Source organism: Ruditapes philippinarum, unplaced genomic scaffold, assembly GCF_026571515.1.
Source record: "Ruditapes philippinarum isolate M1 unplaced genomic scaffold, ASM2657151v2 ctg409_1_1_1_1, whole genome shotgun sequence".
In the NCBI taxonomy this organism is placed as follows: Eukaryota; Metazoa; Mollusca; class Bivalvia; order Venerida; family Veneridae; genus Ruditapes; species Ruditapes philippinarum.
Genome location: NW_026862870.1, coordinates 167,371 through 186,089, shown reverse-complemented (window position 1 = coordinate 186,089; position 18,719 = coordinate 167,371). Strand labels below are relative to the sequence as shown.

Genomic DNA, 18,719 nt, shown 5'->3' with positions numbered 1-18,719 from the left:
CTGCAGTAATGCAAGAGTTTCGTTCCTTACACAAAAACTCTGACATGCACATATCCACTGTAAAGAGTTACTTCATATGACAAAATATGACAGCTTATGCAGCAACACACTCGATGAGCTACCTAAATTAGCTGAGATGGCAAAAGATATTTAATACAACATTGTTAGTAAGGGGTAGTTGCCTTACTGGGATAAAGAATAGTAAGGAGTTTTAAGCACCTCTAACATTGTTCTGCAAAGAAGGCATATGCGAAGGAGGCATTGCTACGGCATACGAAAAGTTGAGATCTATCTGAGGCATTGCTGTACTAAGATCACAGATTTGTCAATCGCGACCATCATTCTCCTTATATAATCTAACCACAATTGCAATGAATAATAAGAATACGCATAATGGATACGGTAACCTTTGCTAAAAAAATAAACATGTACACAAATAGTAAGTTAATGCTGGGAGTTGTTGTTTAAGTTTATTCCAATATATCAGTCCACATAAATTGAGTTAATTTATAGATATAAAAGTAAACAGTATATTATTTATAATAAAGTTATTAAAAAATTATCACTGTAGAAAGTGAAAGCGCAAAATAATATTTACAGATATGTTCTAATACATCAATTGGCGTTTTTAATATGATTATGATTTTCAGTCATAATTGTACTGATAGTTACTTTATGAAATAATACAGTAAATGGTTATCGCATGAGGTCTTCATTCAGAAATAAAGATTGAAAGTGATCTTGAACTTAATTATGTTTATGTAGTTGATGTATTTAGAATAAAGTTTCCGTTGTGATTTTTTTCTTTATCTTTTTGTTCAAATTATAATTGATTTAGGCTGTTGAGAAACAAAGAAAAACTACCATTAGCGAATGTGTGTTAGGACTGTATATAAATACAATACAAATTATTTAGTAAAATTATTCTTTGTGATAAAACGTCACATACGAATTGTACAAAGTAGAGCCTGGTACATAATCAAAACTATGCTAAACATAAGGGTTCTTGCTCTGATATACTTGTAGACCTATTTATGAACAGACAAATCTTTATCACAAACTTTGTTATCTTCTATTAATGTCATATCTGAAGAAATTTATGTTTGTTATTAAGCAATAAGACGAATAAAATAAAAAGTGCTACAGTAACATAGTTTTGGAACTAAGGTACTCGTACTTATTTGCTTAATGTACTTTTATCAAGATGACAACGTTTGCATTTCCTTAATATATGACCCTGAAAATATGTGAAAAATATGTTTGGTCCGAGCATGGGATTGTTTCTGAAATTGTTTTAGTAATTGAGTAATACTATAATACTAATAAGAATTTCATATCTTTTGGTTTGATATTTTTGAAATAAGCAAAATATCTTGTTGTGCTTTGTATCCGCTTTAGGTTAGTTGCAAGTCACGTGATATTGCGCGTGGGACAATGAAAATGGAAGACAGGTTAGATTGATTGTTTTGCAGCTTATTTTTTCGCCCTTATTTTTCGGGAGATCAACCAGTCTAAAACATTAAAAAGCATTTAAACATATTCCTGATTGTATTTTCTTTGAAGCAATTTGTATCTTGTAGTTACGTTGGGTATAATTCGTATATGTAAACAGTAAAATCACAGAGCTAAGTGATAAAGATTTTGGTGGGTGGGGTAATGTTCTGTATCAGAAAGTTATGGTATATATCAAATATTGAGCTGTCATTTGACTCTGTTTTACTACATCTTTTCATAAACAGTGTTGTCCTTTATAAATATTGCTCAATTTATGGGTTGGTAGGCTCCAGGGATCTGGATCAACTCGGTCCTAAAACTAACTCGGCGCTCGAGTCTTTTCGACCCGAAGTCAATCTTATTTCTAGTCAACACGGCCTTATTTTTTTTTTTGTTATTTATTTAGCAATTCTTGTCTCATTAACTTTTTTACTCAAGAAAATGTCCCTATAGATTGCAGGGTTCTCACTAGGACTTTAAAACATGGAGTCCATGGACTCCCAACCCTGAAAAAGTTGGAGTCCAAAAGCACGTCGCAATTAATATGTTTACAGATTAGTCATTCAATTGCTGATATTTTGAATCTTCAAGAGACTTCCAAAGTTTATAGTTATTCAAAAGAAACTCTGAACTACATAGTATAATTATTGTTATGTTGTTTTGTTGTTGATATTTATTAAGAAATTATTTCATTATAATGCATCAACACATGGAAATCGTTTTTGTTTGTTTTTTTTTTCCTCTTTTATACCAAATCAAATTTCATTCTGGTTAAATAAGTCCACTCTAAAGACAAAAAGTTTATATTTGTAAAAAAACGTAAATGTATATAGGCAGCGTTTAGCGGAATGAATAGGAAAATCGTGTACAGCTTCAAACAGTGTGTAAGAGATTCATCCGATCGACAATTATTTTAGCAAATATCTTCAAAAGGGGGCAAATTGAAGATCGATATTTAAAGATTTAATGTTGATTAAATAATAAAGGAATAATTCATTCGCATGTTTGGCTTGGAAACCGAGAATTTTTGCGAAATTTTAGGGTTTCTGGCGAACGTGAAATCGCCGATGTTCGGGATCAATTTTCGGATAGAATCTAAATATCAAAGAAAAGCGTAATGTGTATTTTGGTTTGTTGTCCTGGCATTTCGGCACAATATCTTAAATTCTTAATAGCCTTATCGAAAGTTTTTGCAAGAATGAAAATAAAGCAAAATTGTGCATGATTCGACAATCATTCAAAATTACACTCATTTGTCATTTGAGAAACAGTCTTTAAACTTGCGGCGTAATTAGTCGATAATTTTATCCTTTTGTCGGTAAAATTTGCTAATTTCCAATCAACTGTTGATCAAAGATATAAAATTATCACCTCGTGTTATATCTGGTAATTACATGTACTGTACAGCGCGTGTATACATTAGTCTGATCACTATTGCGTGATAAAGATCGTAATCGTTATCGCTGATTGGTTAATCGCTTCACGGGTCGATGTGCATAGGACCGCCTACCTATAGACTGGCACGCGCTGACGCATTTGTGTATTGTTTCTGGTTGTAAACAATCGGTAATGTTTATGCGTCCCCAGGCAAAATTAAGCGTACGTGGAATCCTTGCTCTGAAATATTTGCGTCCAGCTGTAATAAACATGCGTACCGGGATGCCGAAATAAGCGTCCCCGAGAACCCTGGATTGCCTCTGCTAAGCACCATGCATGTTAAGTTGAATTTATAAAATGTGTAGATAAATTCCATAATTTGATTTTCCCTTTTCTAATTTATCACATTATATTTTCCCTTTCAGGAAGCCAAAGATTGTTTTGAAAATTGAAAAAAAAATCACTGATAATAATCATCTGGATTTATATATATTTCTATTTTATCTAGGTCAAGATCTCGATCTCCAGTGGGTGAACGTGACCGGAAACGGAGTAGGTCTCGTTCTCCTAGACGGCCACATAACATGACAACAAAAAGATGTATCATCAGTAACATACCCTATGATTTGAAATGGCAGGAAATTAAAGATATCTTCAGAAATGAAGGTAAATTTTGTTTTAGTATTTCAAAACCTTAATGATAATATTGGGAGGTTTTGAATGAAATTATAACCAAATAAGACACACTTTGAAGTGAAAACGACAATAGTAAAAGTGAAATGGATACCCTTTCTTGTGCTGAACTTTTTTTGGTTTCAAAAGCACTCTATGTTTCAGTTCTTGGGTGCATGCTCAATCTAAGAATCCTTGTAAAAATAGGATTTCTCATTCTCTAGGGAAAACAAATACTATTATAGGCTTCCAGTTCCAGAGCTCCAGATGATGTTTTAGGCCAAGGGGTTTTTACCCCTTTAAAACCAGCATGAATTCTGAAACTGTTTTGTTTTTTGGATTTTTCTATTTGTATTTTAGACTGATACCCTTGCTATCTGGAGCTTTGCGCTTCTGGTGGCAAGTCCTAGAAATCTAGCATTGCTAATGTAACATTAGCAATTTTTAGCTCACCTGTCACAAAGTGACAGGGTGAGCTTTTGTGATCGCTTTTCGTCCGGCGTCCGTCGTCCGTCCGTCCGTCCGTAAACTTTTACTTTAAATGACATCTCCTCATAAACCACTAAGCCAATTTCATCCAAACTTCACAGGAATGTTCCTTTGGTGGTCACCTTTAAAAATTGTTCAAAGAATTTAATTCCATGCAGAACTCTGGTTGCCATGGCAACCGAAAGAAAAAACTTTAAATATCTTCTTTTAAAAAACCATAAGAGCTAGAGCTTAGATATTTGGCATGAAACATCTTCTAGTGAGTGTCTACCAAGTTTGTTCAAATAAAAGCCCTGGGGTCAAAATTGGCCCCGCCCCCGGGGGTCATTGATTTTCCCTATATGCATATAGTATAAACTTAAAAAATCTTCTTTTAAAGAACCAAAAGAGCTAGAGCTTAGATATTTAGCATGAAACATGTTCTAATGGGTGTCTACCAAGTTTGTTCAAATAAAAGCCCTGGGGTCAAAATTGGCCCCACCCCGGGGGTCATTGATTTTCCCTATATGCATATACAGTAGAACTTCTATGAGTCGAACTTCGATTAGTCGATTTTCTTGATGTATCGAAGTAAAATGAAAGTCCCAATTTTTTTCCTTATATATTCCTTATAAAAACCTATTTATGACTAGAGATTTTATGTGTCGAATTTTTCGATGTGTCGAAGTTATTTCGTGGTCCGTATAGAATAAATCTAGTACAATTTACCACAAATAAGTCGAAGTCCTTCGATTATTTTGACATCTTTGATCTCGAGACATTTTTCACACCTCTTTTTTTGGCCGCGTAGACGATTTCCGATCAACTTTATTGACAGGTGTTAATTACACAGCCAATGTTCAAACAGCCTTTGTATGCGTTTAAATGTGTGAAAAAATGCTTTAATCGTTACTATTTTAATTGCCTAAGCGGTATTTGAAAGTACATGTAAACAATAAGAACTGTCATTTGAGTGCTTCCGTGACCCGGTGTCGCGTGATAATCACACGCGAAATATTTACTATAAGCTTGTTTAGTTATTGCCCTTTCGTATTGTTACGCCTTTGTAACTTCATTGTATACGTCAACAGGTAGTCCAAATCATTACCCGTAAAAAGTTACTTAATATGTCATATTTATCATTGAATAATGTAAAATATCAGATTAATGAATGAAAGAAAAACATGAAATACATGTAGGTTACGTTATAGATCTTATAATTAGGGCTAGTCAAGGGTTGAAATTTTGTTATGAAATTCAGACCGATTCATGAGTCGAAGTCCCGATGTGTCGAAGTTTTTACGCAAGTCCCTCCAACTTCGACTTACCGAAGTTCCACTGTAGTAAAAACTTAAAAAATCTTCTTTTAAAGAACTCAAAGAGCTATGGCTAGGATATTGAGCATCAAACATGTTCTAATAGGTGTCTACCAAGTTTGTTCAAATAAAAGCCCTGGGGTCAAAATTGGCCCCGCCCCAGGGGGTCATTGATTTTCCCTATATGCATATAGTAAAAACTTAAAAAATCTTCTTTTAAAGAACCAAAAGAGTTAGAGCTAAGATATTTAGCATAAAACATGTTCTAATAAGTGTCTACCAAGTTTGTTCAAATAAAAGCCCTGGGGTCAAAATTGGCCCCGCCCCGGGGGGTCATTGATTTTCCCTATATGCATATAGTAAAAACTTAAAAAATCTTCTTTTAAAGAACTCAAAGAGCTATGGCTAAGATATTTAGCATCAAACATGTTCTAATAGGTGTCTACCAAGTTTGTTCAAATAAAAGCCCTGGGGTCAAAATTGGCACCGCCCCGGGGGTCATTGATTTTCCTTATATGTGTATAGCAAAAACTTAAAAAATCTTCTTTGAAAAAACCCAAATAGCTAGAGTTAAGATATTAAGCATGAAACATCTTTTAGTGAGTGTCTACAAAGTTTGTTCAAATAAAAGACCTGGGGTCAAAATTGGCCCCGCCCGGGGGTCATTGATTTTCTTTATATGTGTATAGCAAAAACTTAAAAATCTTCTTTGAAAAAACCCAAATAGCTAGAGTTTAGATATTAAGCATGAAACATCTTCTAGTAAGTGTCTACAAAGTTTGTTCAAATAAAAGCCCTGGGGGTCAAAACTGGCCCGGCCCCAGGGGTGTCATTGTTTTTTAACTATATGTGTATATTAAAAACTTAAAAAAAAATCTTCTTTTAAAAAAGCCCAATGAGCTAGAGCTTAGATGTTTAGCATGAAACATCTTCTTATGGGTGTCTACCAAGTTTGTGCAAAATAAAAGCCCTTGGGTTAAATTGGCCCTGCAACTTTGGGGGGGGGTGGGAGTTTGGGGGCCTATATACAGGTGAGCGACCTCAGGGCCATCATGGCCCTCTTGTTTTGTTTGTGAATTGTTGAAGGATATGGAAATATATTGAGATAAAATCAAGAAAATTAATATATACCAGATGTCAGTGATGATTTTTATTTTTCAATTTTACAGTTGGTGATGTTGTGTATGTGGAGCTGTTCAATAACCCAGATGGAAAACCTAAAGGAACTGGGTAAATTATTGTTTATATTCTTTATAGTTTAGTCTATCATATGTTAATCCAGGGTTTGTACAATCTTATAAAGTGCCCTTGAATTTGATTACTCTCTTGAAAAGTGCCTAAAATGTTTTTAAATTTGCTGCAAATGAGCTTGAAAATGTTTGACAATATGATGTACTGTCTGAAGAGAATTCATTTATTTTACGTTTAGTTTAGGCATTTTTGACAAAAATGGTAATAGAAAAAATGAAATATTGATAAATGCTAGTAAAGTTTGCAGATCAAACCGCCAATGCACACGCAAGATGACCCGGCTGGCTGCTACACAGGATTTAGTACATATTTCAGTCATTACCGGGAGATGCTTTGGTAGTTTAACGCGGAGGAAGGTAGTTTAGTACTGGTGTAACTCTCCAGGAACGATGGTTAGGAAACTACCCGCCTATATTATTGAAATACTGTTGGGAAAAGGCGTAAAATGAAACAAACAAACAAACCGCGAGTTTAAACAAACATGGTAGAAGGGTTCAAGATACGATGAATATTAACTGAATTAAGTTGAATTGACCGTCAGATGCACAAAGTCACGCATTGACCATTAAAATGAGCAATCTGCAAAATATTTGCGCAAATCGCCCAATCGCACAGCCTAGTTGCAACACTTTCTGGCTTACATATGAACTAGTCTATTTTTGTAGGTTAAGTAGTAAGGTGCGGTTTAATCTGTAGTAAAGTTGTATCATTGTTTTACAGAGTGATAGAGTTTAGGGATATAGAAACAGCAGGCTTAGCCATTGAGAAGATGCACAGATATGAAATAAAAGACAGAAAGTTGGTGGTTCGAGAGGTACGTTAATTTAGTCTTATCATGGTAGATTTCTTAGATGAAAATAAAAACAACTCGGGGGCTCAGACTGTTTTACAAGGTACTTTGGCTAGGGCCCTAGGGAAGGGTAATTTCTCATTGATTTATTTTGAAGAAAAAAAATGGAAGTATTTAATACCCGTATGTTATTTTGCAAAAAGCAAATTTTAATATGACGATTTGGTCTTCTGCTTTTGGCAGGTAAAATTTGTTGAAGGAAATTGAGGGGAATTTTTTATTATTTCAAAGTATGAGAAAAATTTAAAGTAATTTGGGAGTAGAATTGGGTCAAACTCGCGAAATGGGGGCCGTCCTGAAAATTATAAGAAAATTTCAGAATGTTATGACTGAATAGCAAACAGCTCAGAACATGATCAGACAGCACAGAAATTCCAGAAAATATAGTTTACTTGATTTTCTTTTTGAAGAGAGGTATTGGAAACTTTTGGAAGAAAAAGGAATTGGTCGTAAAGTTGGATTTGTTTTGTTGAAGTTTGTCGTTTTCATTTATGCTACAAAAAGTTGTATACTTTCTTAAACAAATGTTACTTTATGTTGCAGGAAAGAGAAAGGGAGCGTAGACAAAATGAGATGATGTCAAATAGAGGAGGAGGTGGGGGTGGAGGCCAAGGTGTGATGGGACCAGCCCCTAGAAACCTAGGCATGGGAGGTGGTGGCATGGGTGGAGGAGGAGGTATGGGTGGTGGTGGTGGTGGAATGAATGCAGGTATGATACTTTAAAAATTGTAGAAACATAAGGTGACTTTCACACCTCCAAAGTCCCTCATGGGATTCGTACCCACATGGATGAGCGGCAATTGAATTTTAATCACTTGCCCTTACAGATGTGGGTTTGAATCTCATGAGTGACTTTGGATTCTCCCATGTGATGAATCTATGCAGCCAGCTTACTGGATGTTGGTGGTTTTACTTAGTTGCAGGCTCATGCCTTAAATAATGCACATACGAGCAACAGAGGTCTTCTTCCACCAATTCAGCTGAAAGTTACCATATAACATGACTTAAAATCCAAAACAAACAAAAAAAAAATAGAGGTATTGTCATGTGTTGTAATCAAATGAATTAAAATGTGAGCCATTTTTCAAACAAACAGAAGTAATAAGTTTTATCCAGTGGATTTTTTACAAGCAAGTTCCTGCACCAAAACACATGATTGTGAAATTCTGTATTCATTCTCATTTAGCCATTTGGTGCCAGTCTATGTTGCTTTTTATTGGATGTTCATTTTAAAAATACTGTTAATCCATGGTGTTTCATTTCATATAGGTCTCATTAAAAAAATGTATGTGCTTTAAACATATTTTAATCCACATTTAATAATGTTGTTACAGGCATCAATCCACAGATTCTTCAACAACTTGGCATAGAAGGTCCTCTGACCAACACAGTATTTGTTTCAAATGTAAGTATTTTTCTGGATCTTGATTTTTGGCAATTTTTAAGGCCAATGGAAGGGGGAAAAGCAGGTCAACAAGATAAATGTAATTTTTTATGCCCCCCTTTAGTATTTACTTAGTTGTAGAATTGAAATGCTTTGCAACAGCCATATTTTAAATACTATTTTGATAAACCTCAAGCAAAGTGAAAATTTTAGTAAGTGGAATATACTATATTGTTTTTGAAATTGATAGAAGCTTAGCATGCATATAGTATTTATGACTAACATTTAACAGTATCAAACTTTTAGTCAGTATATTAAAGTATTTATATAACATCTCCTATGATAACATCATAAAAGCAATTAATATTTCATTTGAGTTTTATTATTATCCATTTACAGCTTGACTACAAAGTGTCATGGAGGAAACTTAAGGATGTATTTAAACTTGCTGGTACTGTGCACAGAGCTGAAATCTTTGAGGATAAAGGTGGCAGGAGTAGAGGGTTTGGAACAGTCACATTTGAAACACCAGTGGAGGCAGTACAAGCTATATGTATCCTTAATTTATTTAACAAAGTATCATAGTCAATGGTGATGGAAGTAAATGAAGTACCTTTTCCACTTTTTCCACTACAACACATAAATCAGGAAGTTTTTGTATCAATTCAAGAATTGTTATATGTTGTGTTGAATATGTATTGTTCTTGTACTTGTTTACAATTTTGTACTTCTGAGCAGAATGGACTAAAAAAACATGGCATATGTGATAGTTGTTTGTTTAAAATTTACTATGATATTTAAGTTAAAGTGAATTTTAGACCAGAATGGGATATAATGCAAGGAAGATTATCATGTTGAGTTGGGGCGTCCATGGCCAAATTGTTAAAGTCTTTTACTTCAAAACTCTAACCCCTCACAACTGTAGGTTTGAATCCTGCCAGGGACTTTGGATTCCTTTTTGTTAGGAAGCTATACTGCTAGCTTACAGAAAGCCTGTGGTTCTACTCAGGTGCCCGTTTGTGCCTAAAATAATGCAGGTAGTGGCACCTGAGATCCTTCTCAGCTGCAAAGTTGCCATATTGCATGTGCGACATGAAATCCAACCAAAAAAGAAAACAAATGGACTTATTTGCATATTGTGTACTATTCTAGAATATTCAGGATAACAGAATTCTAATGATTCACTTGAGATTTCTACTAGAATGACTTATTTCTTTAACAAAATGTTTAGCTATGTTTAATGGACAGACATTGTTTGATCGCACAATGCGTGTCAAGATGGACAATCCTAGTGCGGGTAAAGCTGAACCATTGCCTGATGGCCTGAAAGGACTTGGACCTTCTTTGACTAATCTACAGCAAATGTCTTGTAAGTAAAACTCCCATCTTGTTACAAGATACCGATGTTGGAAATGCATGGTATACAGTGTAACTTCCGAATTCCGGAACTTCTGAAATCCGGAAACTTCTAAAAACCGAACAATTATTTCAGTTCCGATTTTTTCCCTTCTATTTTCTATTAATATAATACTTCTGAATTCCGGAACTTCTAAATTCTGAATTCCGGACGATATTTTCGTAAAATTAGAGTCAAATCAATGCAATTTTACCTCCAAAAACCGGAAATATCCAAAGGTGTGAAATACATTGTAAATCGAGAATGTTTACACTGCAGGAAGATTTAATCTCCATATCGATTGTTTACTAATTAGCGGCGATCGTGTAATTTGACACCCGTTAAAATCACAAACTGTGAAATGGTATGTTTGAAGTGATGCGGTTAATCAAAGTAATTTACGGCGGTCAGTCAATTTGAAGTGTTTATTAGCGGATTAAATGACAATTAATTGGACAATGTATGCATCAAACGTCTTTAGGGATTTTATTGCATTTGATAATATGAAAAAGGCAAATCCTCAAAGCGAGCTCGATGTACTTTTTACGTGAAATAGTATGAAATAATCGCTCATTTTTATTTCAAATGCAGTGACGAGTGCGTGTGACGTCACACGTACTGTGTTAAATATGGCTCTGCCCCTGTCGTGAAATGAATAACGAGTTTTGAAAACGTTGATAAAACTTTGTTTATTTTATTTCACTCTATAATTTTTCAAGCGAAATAAAGATTATTTAAAGTGAAATAAATGTAAAACTTAAAACGTTTGCGACATTAAAATAGCGTACTTGATTTGTTTGTTTTGCACGTGCTGTTTGGCGCTACATTGTGACGTCACGTAAACAATACTTTAAACGTCTGTACAGCGTTAACGACTGAATAAAAGATATTGGTGTTCGGATTCATTTTCTTAGTTAGACCATTTTCTTTCATTCTAGATAGTTTTCACCACAAAATTCGACAAAAAATTGTTTTTATTTATCAAATTTCAAACAACATGGCGCCTTCGATTTTCATTTTTTATACACAGCTTCCGTTATTCTGGTTCCCTGTCCAATTATGGTTCCCATAGGCGTACGCGGGTGACCAGTCTACACATCCGTTTTCAGTCAGAATTCCTCAGTTTTTATCGTTATCTTTAAATTCGAAAGGTTGCGATGTGTCCAATTCGGTACTTTGGACGAAAGTTTTCAAAACCATCACTTAGCAGGTACTCGCGTTACCGTAAAGCTCGCTTTGCGAGCAGGCCCTTTGGGCCAGCTCGTCGAGCTCGCTATAATAATTAATTAACTAGCATCGGACGATATGTAAGTTTATGCAATAAACAACATTTCTACAAGCAGGTAGGATAAAAATGTATTCTTTTAAATCACATCTTTATTTTGATTAAAATACTGTTATATATGATATTACAGTAATGGCCACATCTTCCTTGACATTTAGTGATATTAAGTGGCTTTGTCTTGTCCACATTATCATAAACCTCTGAATTCCGGATACCTCTGAAATCCGAACTTTTTGACAAGTCCCATGGGTGTTCGGTTTTCGGAAGTTACACTGTACTTTATAATTTTAAATATTGACTACTTCGAGGTCACAGTAGCCTCGTTTAAGGTTGACTACTTCGACGTCACAGTAGCCTTGTTTAAGGTTATTTTTTTCACATTAATTTAGGTTTGAATTTCAGCAGTGCCTTTGGATAATTTTTTTTGTGTGAGGAAGCAATTAATGTAGCATGGTTGTTCTACATGGGTGCTAGCCTAAGCCTGTGACACTTATGCAAGGAGGGGTACTCCAGTGTCACCAAAATGACTTTTATTATGTTGTTGCGGCATATCCATTTACAAATTTAAATACATATAACTTGATACTTGGGCCATCCTTAAAAAAATATTTGTTTGCAGTAACCCGACCCAGAATTTTCAAGGTGGGTAGGTAGGTCGATTTTTTTTTTTTTTTTTTTTTTTTTTTTTTTTTATTGAACTGTACTCCCAAATAAACATGGAATTTCAAAATGCTGGACAATATATGCTTTGATAATCTGGTAACAATTAATAAATTGATGACTGAATTCTAATTTAATAAGAACTAATGTGATTTTATTTCTTCTATTAACCTTTAAAAGAACGAAAACAAAGCACAAGGCATAATTTTCTGATTAAAAAAAAAAATTTATTCAGACCATGAAAAAAAAATTTGAGTAGGGGCAAATTTTGTGAGTCGGTCGCGTTACTGCAAACAAACATTTTTTTAAGGATGGCCTTGAGTGTTATTAACATGTTGGCCAAACTTGCAGATTTGTTCTCTGTTGTGAGAGTATTATGTGTTTTTATATACACCTAGGATTCAGTCACTGGAGTTGATCAAATTTTAAGATTCAGTGTTATTTGAAATATTTTTTATTATACTCAATTTATACTCCACAAACGATTCTATTGATCAAAGCAGAGGATGGCAGATTCTCACAAATAAACAGTGAATACTGGTGCAAAATCCAGGATGGATGAGAATTGGATATTGTTTTAAGCTGGTGCAAACTGAAACTTTTGGCCAAGTTGTTTTATAGTTTATACTACTTAAATAGTCAGTCCAAACAACCACATATTTTTAACTTGGTCCTATCTATCTCTTTCAGCCTCAGATGTTGGTATGGGGATGGGATCAAGTGGGATGGGAATGGGTACCATGGACCGAATGGGCACTATGGGCATGTCAGCAATGGGTGGCATGGGCAATATGGGAGGCATGGGTACTGGTATGGGTACAGGAATGTCTGGTATGGGCTCAGTTGGTATGGGAACAGGAATGGCTGGGGGTATGTCAGGTATGGGTAATATGGGTTCAATGGGAACAGGACTTGGAATGGGCATGGGAGACAACTTCTCTAGTGGTATGACAGGCATGGGAACATCGAACATGGGTACCGGCTCTATGGGGACAACAGGATTAAATGACAACTTTGGAATGTCTTCCATGGGAACCGGTATGGGTGGTTCCAGTGGATTCAGCAGCATGATGGACAACACTCAAAGGTCGTCTGGTATGAGCAACTACAACTCTGGCATGTCATCACGCATGGACTATGGTAGAGACTCTGGCAGAAGCAGTTCCACAAATTTGCCACAAGGCGATATGAAAACAAGGGCAGATAAATCAACAGTCATTGTGAAAAATGTAAGTTCCTGTTTCAGTTTACCAAAAAAAAAAATTTAATTAAATTATAAATTTCTTAGAAAGTAACATATAAGGTACTTTGTTTGTGATTCAGTTCCTTAAAAGATACCTTATCTGCATAATTAAGCATTTTGTATTAATTTTCTTTTTATCTGATTGTTTCCCTTTCCAGTTTAAGTATATTTGTCTCCCTTGCAAGCAAAGTAAAACATTTGTGAGTTATTAAATTGCCTATCTATGTATGTCTTCAGACAGTCTTTCAGTTAAATCTCCATCTTTAGATTCAGCTATAGTTTTGTAATTTAAAAGTTATAGTCACACAGGTTGCCGTTGTCTTTATGTTCAGTCTGTCACATGACTATTAAGATCTATATGGCTTTATGCACTATTTAGATCTATATGCACATCAAACTGCAAAGTTTGATAAACGAGCCAATTAATTCAATGAGAGCTATTGTTTAATCAAATATAGGATAATATTGTTTTCAAAAATGATTTATTACAAGGAAATAATATTTCTTTTTACAGTTACCATATTCTGTTGACTGGCAAACTCTGAAATCAAAGTTCCAAAGTGTTGGTAAGTGTTTATAGTTTGATTGGTCATAAACCTAAATGAATTGGGCATATACCTTAGTAATTGTTCTTTTCTCCTTTCTTAAAGCTTAAGAGTATAAATTTTTGTGTGGGATCCGATGACAAGAAGTACTGTTTTCAGCATTGAGTACTTGTTCATTCTTTGATAAGATAGATATGTTGAAGATTTAATGTGGTTTAAACTAAAGAGGGTTACTGTGATCTTTCCTTCCACAGAATTTACTAAATGTGTAGTAAAGTATCTTAACAATGAATAAAATTAATCTTGGCTTGAGTCAGTTTAAATACTTACATGTGTTTAGCATTTTTGATGTTAAAGAAAATTTGTTATCTGAATACAGGTGACATAAGATTTGCTGAGATCAGCAAAAATGACAAAGGAAAGTCAAACGGCTGGGGATTGGTCAGTTTTAGAAGAGAAGATGATGCACAGGTTGCTGTCCGTAAGTTTTATCATGTCTTTAAACATTTTTTATCATACACCTCCAGCTGTTCCTAAGTTTTATCACATTTTTATTAAATCGTACAGCTCCCATAGGTTATTTATTTATGCTAATGAGATGGCTAAATGGTAGGTTTGTTTTCGTATGCAAAACTCGAGTATGATATATTTGTTTGGAAGCCTCTGTTTCTCTATTTTTCCTTTCGTCACCATTGATATCTTGTAAGGATGTAAATCGGCATGGTCTTAAAAGTCTGATTATTCAGTTCAAAGCTGGTGCCTTTATTTAGACAGTCAATTTGTTTTCCTTTTTTGCATTGTTATACTGTGTTGGTGTGCTGTAAAAAACCAAACAAACATTATCATACCTGAAATTGTTGGTGCTTGAAGTACCATATGTTGTGACATTACGTGTCTTCACCCACCCTTTTAGGTGGGAAATTTATCAATTTATTCAAAAGCGGTAGCAGTACTAGACTTGAAAGAAATATCGGATCATTTGGATATATTTTTTATTTAGCTATTAGTTTGACGTCAAGGCCATTGGAATCTCATCAGGGACTTTGGATTCTTTCCTTTGAGGAAGTGTATCAAGCTAAATTACAGAACGTCAGTGGTTCTACTCTGGTGCCAGCTCATGCCTAGAAAAAAAAAAGTATGGCAGACAGTTATTGACATAAATGTGGTGTTCTATTTTCAGAGAGGATGAATCGTGTGAACCTGGAAGGTCGGGACATAGTTGTGAAGCTTCTCAACTGAAGATAAACTCTGGTATATGTCCGCATCAAATCATTTTAACTTGGAGTCTGATAAATCATGGTTTAATTATCGTTGTACAGTTGGATATTTTCATTGACGGATCAGTCTAGTTTTTGGGCCCATTAGTGTTTTGTGTGAAGTCGGTTTTTCTTCTAAGTTCGTTGAAGTGGAGCACTCAGTTTTTGCATCAAAAGTGTTGGAAATACATCTGCCGTTTTAATACGTGTTGTATTTAGATTATATTATATTGAATGAATCTCGAAGCAAAATGGCTTACATAGACTCGGAAGTTTGTTATTCAGTACTGATATAAAAGGTGAAGTATTTTGTTGAATGATACTGAATTAACCAGTTGAAATATGGTTTTTTAATGTGTCCACTTGTAGACAAAAAGTTCCATCATTACTTTGTGAATATATTATTGAATTTTAGTGCCATCTTGATGAAAAACTGTATTCTGTATTAAGAAGATTGTTTTGGGTTAAGCCTTGTTTTTATCATGATGATCTTAGCATCAATTTTCAATGCTGTTGGGCTCTTTGAAATTTATGTACTTTTTTCATTGTAAATCTTCCATAAAACATTACATTGTTTAGCATTGTCTTTTATCAGTATCATATGTTCACATATTCATTGATCTGTTGCACCTATATTCTTTGTGAAACTGGTGAAATTGTATTTTAACATCTTAAAGAATGACTCTGGCTGTGAAACTGCCTGTGCTTTGTAGATTTTGTAACTGAAAATAAATATGTCACCATAAAAAAAGGTTTGTCTGATTTTGTTTTCATTTAAATTTTAATGTTATTATAAAAAGAAGTGGTTTGAATGTCATTTATTTTGTTTATTATTCTTCCACTTATTTCAAGGGAAAAATATTGCTTTGATAATTAACTTGGATGTAGTAAGTGTTAATATATCTTGCTAGATAAATACAATTAGGTCATTTGGAAAGACGGAGTTGGAAGATCAAAAGAAGTGCATTGGTGTTTGCCCTGTCATTTTGTCGTCAACATCCATAGTGAAGCTAGAATTATATGCCATATGGGTTTACCATATCTTTACCATTTTCAACTCTATAATATGTTTCCATTCATCGGCTGAATTGTTTCAGAATGAAGACTTGGAAATAGGTAGAATGTAAATATTTTACTTAGAATACAGTGTTTGTTTATAATGATGTAGAGCATTTTGGAACTATGCATTAGTGTTAAGTTGTGTAATATAGAACTTGTGAAAATAAGTGCCATTGGATTCATGCATATACAAGTTTTGTCAGCTTTTCCAGTTGATGGGCGTTCAAAATGTTCACCAGAGCTTCGCTGTAGGCTAGAAAAATAAAGAAAATCACAGAATGGATGTCTTGTTAGTCATGTAAATGAAATCAAAAGTGATTAAACATGTGGGGCCTTTGTGTAAAATAAAGACCTTTTTCTTGCAAAATGTCAAATGCTAAAAATGAAGTTCTGTATGTAATATGCATGTAAGGGACATGTTTCTTTTTGTAATTGTTTTGCTTTTAGGAAAGATTTATGCATATTTTTCAGGTTTATAGGATAGAATTGGTAAAATGTATATCAAGGTGTGTTTTAAAACATGTTCATTTTACCAAGCTGTCTTTCTTGCTGTATGTGTTTTGTTTTCTTTCAATTTTCTTTTCAGAAGTTCACTTTTGAAAGGATTATAATTTGGCATCAAAGATGTATACAAAGGCATTGAAAAATGTATCATCCCCTATTGTTTGTGCTTATTTTGTAATTATCATGCTCTGTCAGGGCGCTTTCTGACGGAGTTCTTTAGGTCACTGACTTCAAAGTACTTTTCAGAGTATAAAAATGCTATCAAGCCAGTGTACAGGAGAGCATGTGTTCTACTTGCATTCCTTCCTGTGCTTCAAATAATGCACATATGGGGCTCCTAAAGTCCTCCATCACAGAGGCATGAAATTAAGAAGTCGTCCTAAGAAAAAAGAAGAACTTGAAAGTCATTCAAAAGACTTATAATGTGTTTTTTGGTGAGGTGAGGTTTGTTGCTTAAAATATGTATGTTTGTAAACTTATATATTCAATCTGAACATGCTTTAAGTTTTAAAATCATTTCTTTATGTGAAAATTTAACATTTTTGTGGATTTTGAGTGAATCGTTCAGATCTGTGTTACAATGTATCCGAACATGAAGATGAATGAATCCCATGGTTTGGAGTAGAAGGCAAGTTGCACCTAACTGGTTGTCAATGATGGTGATGGTAATTAAAGAAAAGACTCTGTTGTTTTGTAACTATTTGCGATATAAAGCAAACCATTCTTAATAGATACTCATTGCTTAGATTTTGACTTATGTAGTGTTTTTAAAGTGTACATATGTATTAGGACATCATGTTATAAGATGGAACCGATTTACACCAGTGACTACTTCGGACCTTTTTGAATCAGAGAACGCTTGAGAGTTCTGGAGTTCAGGTTGTTATGGGATCAATTCATTGATCATAGAACCTGCATGTGACAGCAAATGACCCGATTCATATACTTCCTCTTTTGATTGGAAGTTTCAAACTGATAAACCTTGTACATGAAGATTATTTGCTACACTTTGTCTGTGGGGTTTTGTTGATACACTTGGTAAGGTCCGTTTTCTTTCTTTTTTTAAGAAAAGGCTACAAGAAGAAAGTTAGAGTCATGATGTCACAATTGTAAATGATACTAAAGTAGTTTTGCTTTCATTGATGATTTCCATGATTTTTATTTCTTCTTGCATAATTATGTTCTTTACCTTATGATGATAATACTTGTATTATTATATTAGAAAATGTTATTTTTGCTTACAAATTAGTCATCGTGTAAAAATATCATTTATACATTGGATTTGGTTTGCTTTCATCAAACTTTGTCTTATTTGAAATACTTTTTCAGCTTACTTAGTTTTCTCTATGGATAGGAAAAAGTGTTGTCAAAATCAAGTGATTGATCTACAAATTTGGAAAATGCCAGAAATTGTGACAATAAATGTTCCTGTATGTCTGCAGATGTTATTGTAACTGGTTTCTATTTATTTGTTCTTTTATGTTTCAGAATATCAGGGGTGTTATTTTCTACTGAGCATCATAATATTGATTAATATTCAAGTTAGCGGCCAAAATGCTTTTGTCAGTTAAGAAATTATAACACTTTCAATTTCTTATTCTGGGTTATTTTTCTATGTCAGGATTTCAGTGTTTGAAATTTACAATCATACAGTGAACTTACTGTTTTGAATTTTGAAATAAAGTGGGTGACAGTACAGAAACTATAACACTTTGATTTCTAATTTTAGGCTATTTACTGATATCAGAAATTTTACATTCTTATACAGTGGGACTAACTGTTTTGAAAAGTGATTTGTCCATTGTTCTGAAGGAATTTTTTATATTAAAATATTGAAATAATGTGTGTAACAGTACTGAGTTATGTTGGACTGTAGGGTTATGCAGGCTGGATGTAAACTTCAAGAGAAATATGTTTAGATTTGTCATGTTACGTTCATTTCTGTGAGACATTTTATTG

The 18,719-nt window shown here is 34.0% G+C and overlaps 1 protein-coding gene across 2 annotated transcripts; it reads left to right on the top strand.

Moving 5' to 3' along the window:
• Positions 1–1,361: 1,361 nt before the first annotated feature.
• Positions 1,362–15,949, top strand: LOC132720446 (heterogeneous nuclear ribonucleoprotein M-like). Of its 2 annotated transcripts, none has more exons than XM_060704591.1 (12): positions 1,362–1,451; positions 3,380–3,537; positions 6,497–6,557; positions 7,299–7,392; positions 7,972–8,104; positions 8,763–8,833; positions 9,212–9,365; positions 10,044–10,181; positions 12,844–13,382; positions 13,911–13,962; positions 14,321–14,422; positions 15,122–15,949. In XM_060704591.1, exons 1-12 carry the CDS (start codon positions 1,435–1,437, stop codon positions 15,178–15,180), a joined length of 1,578 nt encoding a protein of 525 aa, XP_060560574.1. In that variant the 5' UTR covers positions 1,362–1,434; the 3' UTR covers positions 15,181–15,949. The 2 variants fall into 2 exon arrangements, with proteins under 2 accessions (XP_060560574.1, XP_060560573.1); XM_060704590.1 differs by having other exon boundaries at positions 7,972–8,137.
• Positions 15,950–18,719: the final 2,770 nt, after the last annotated feature.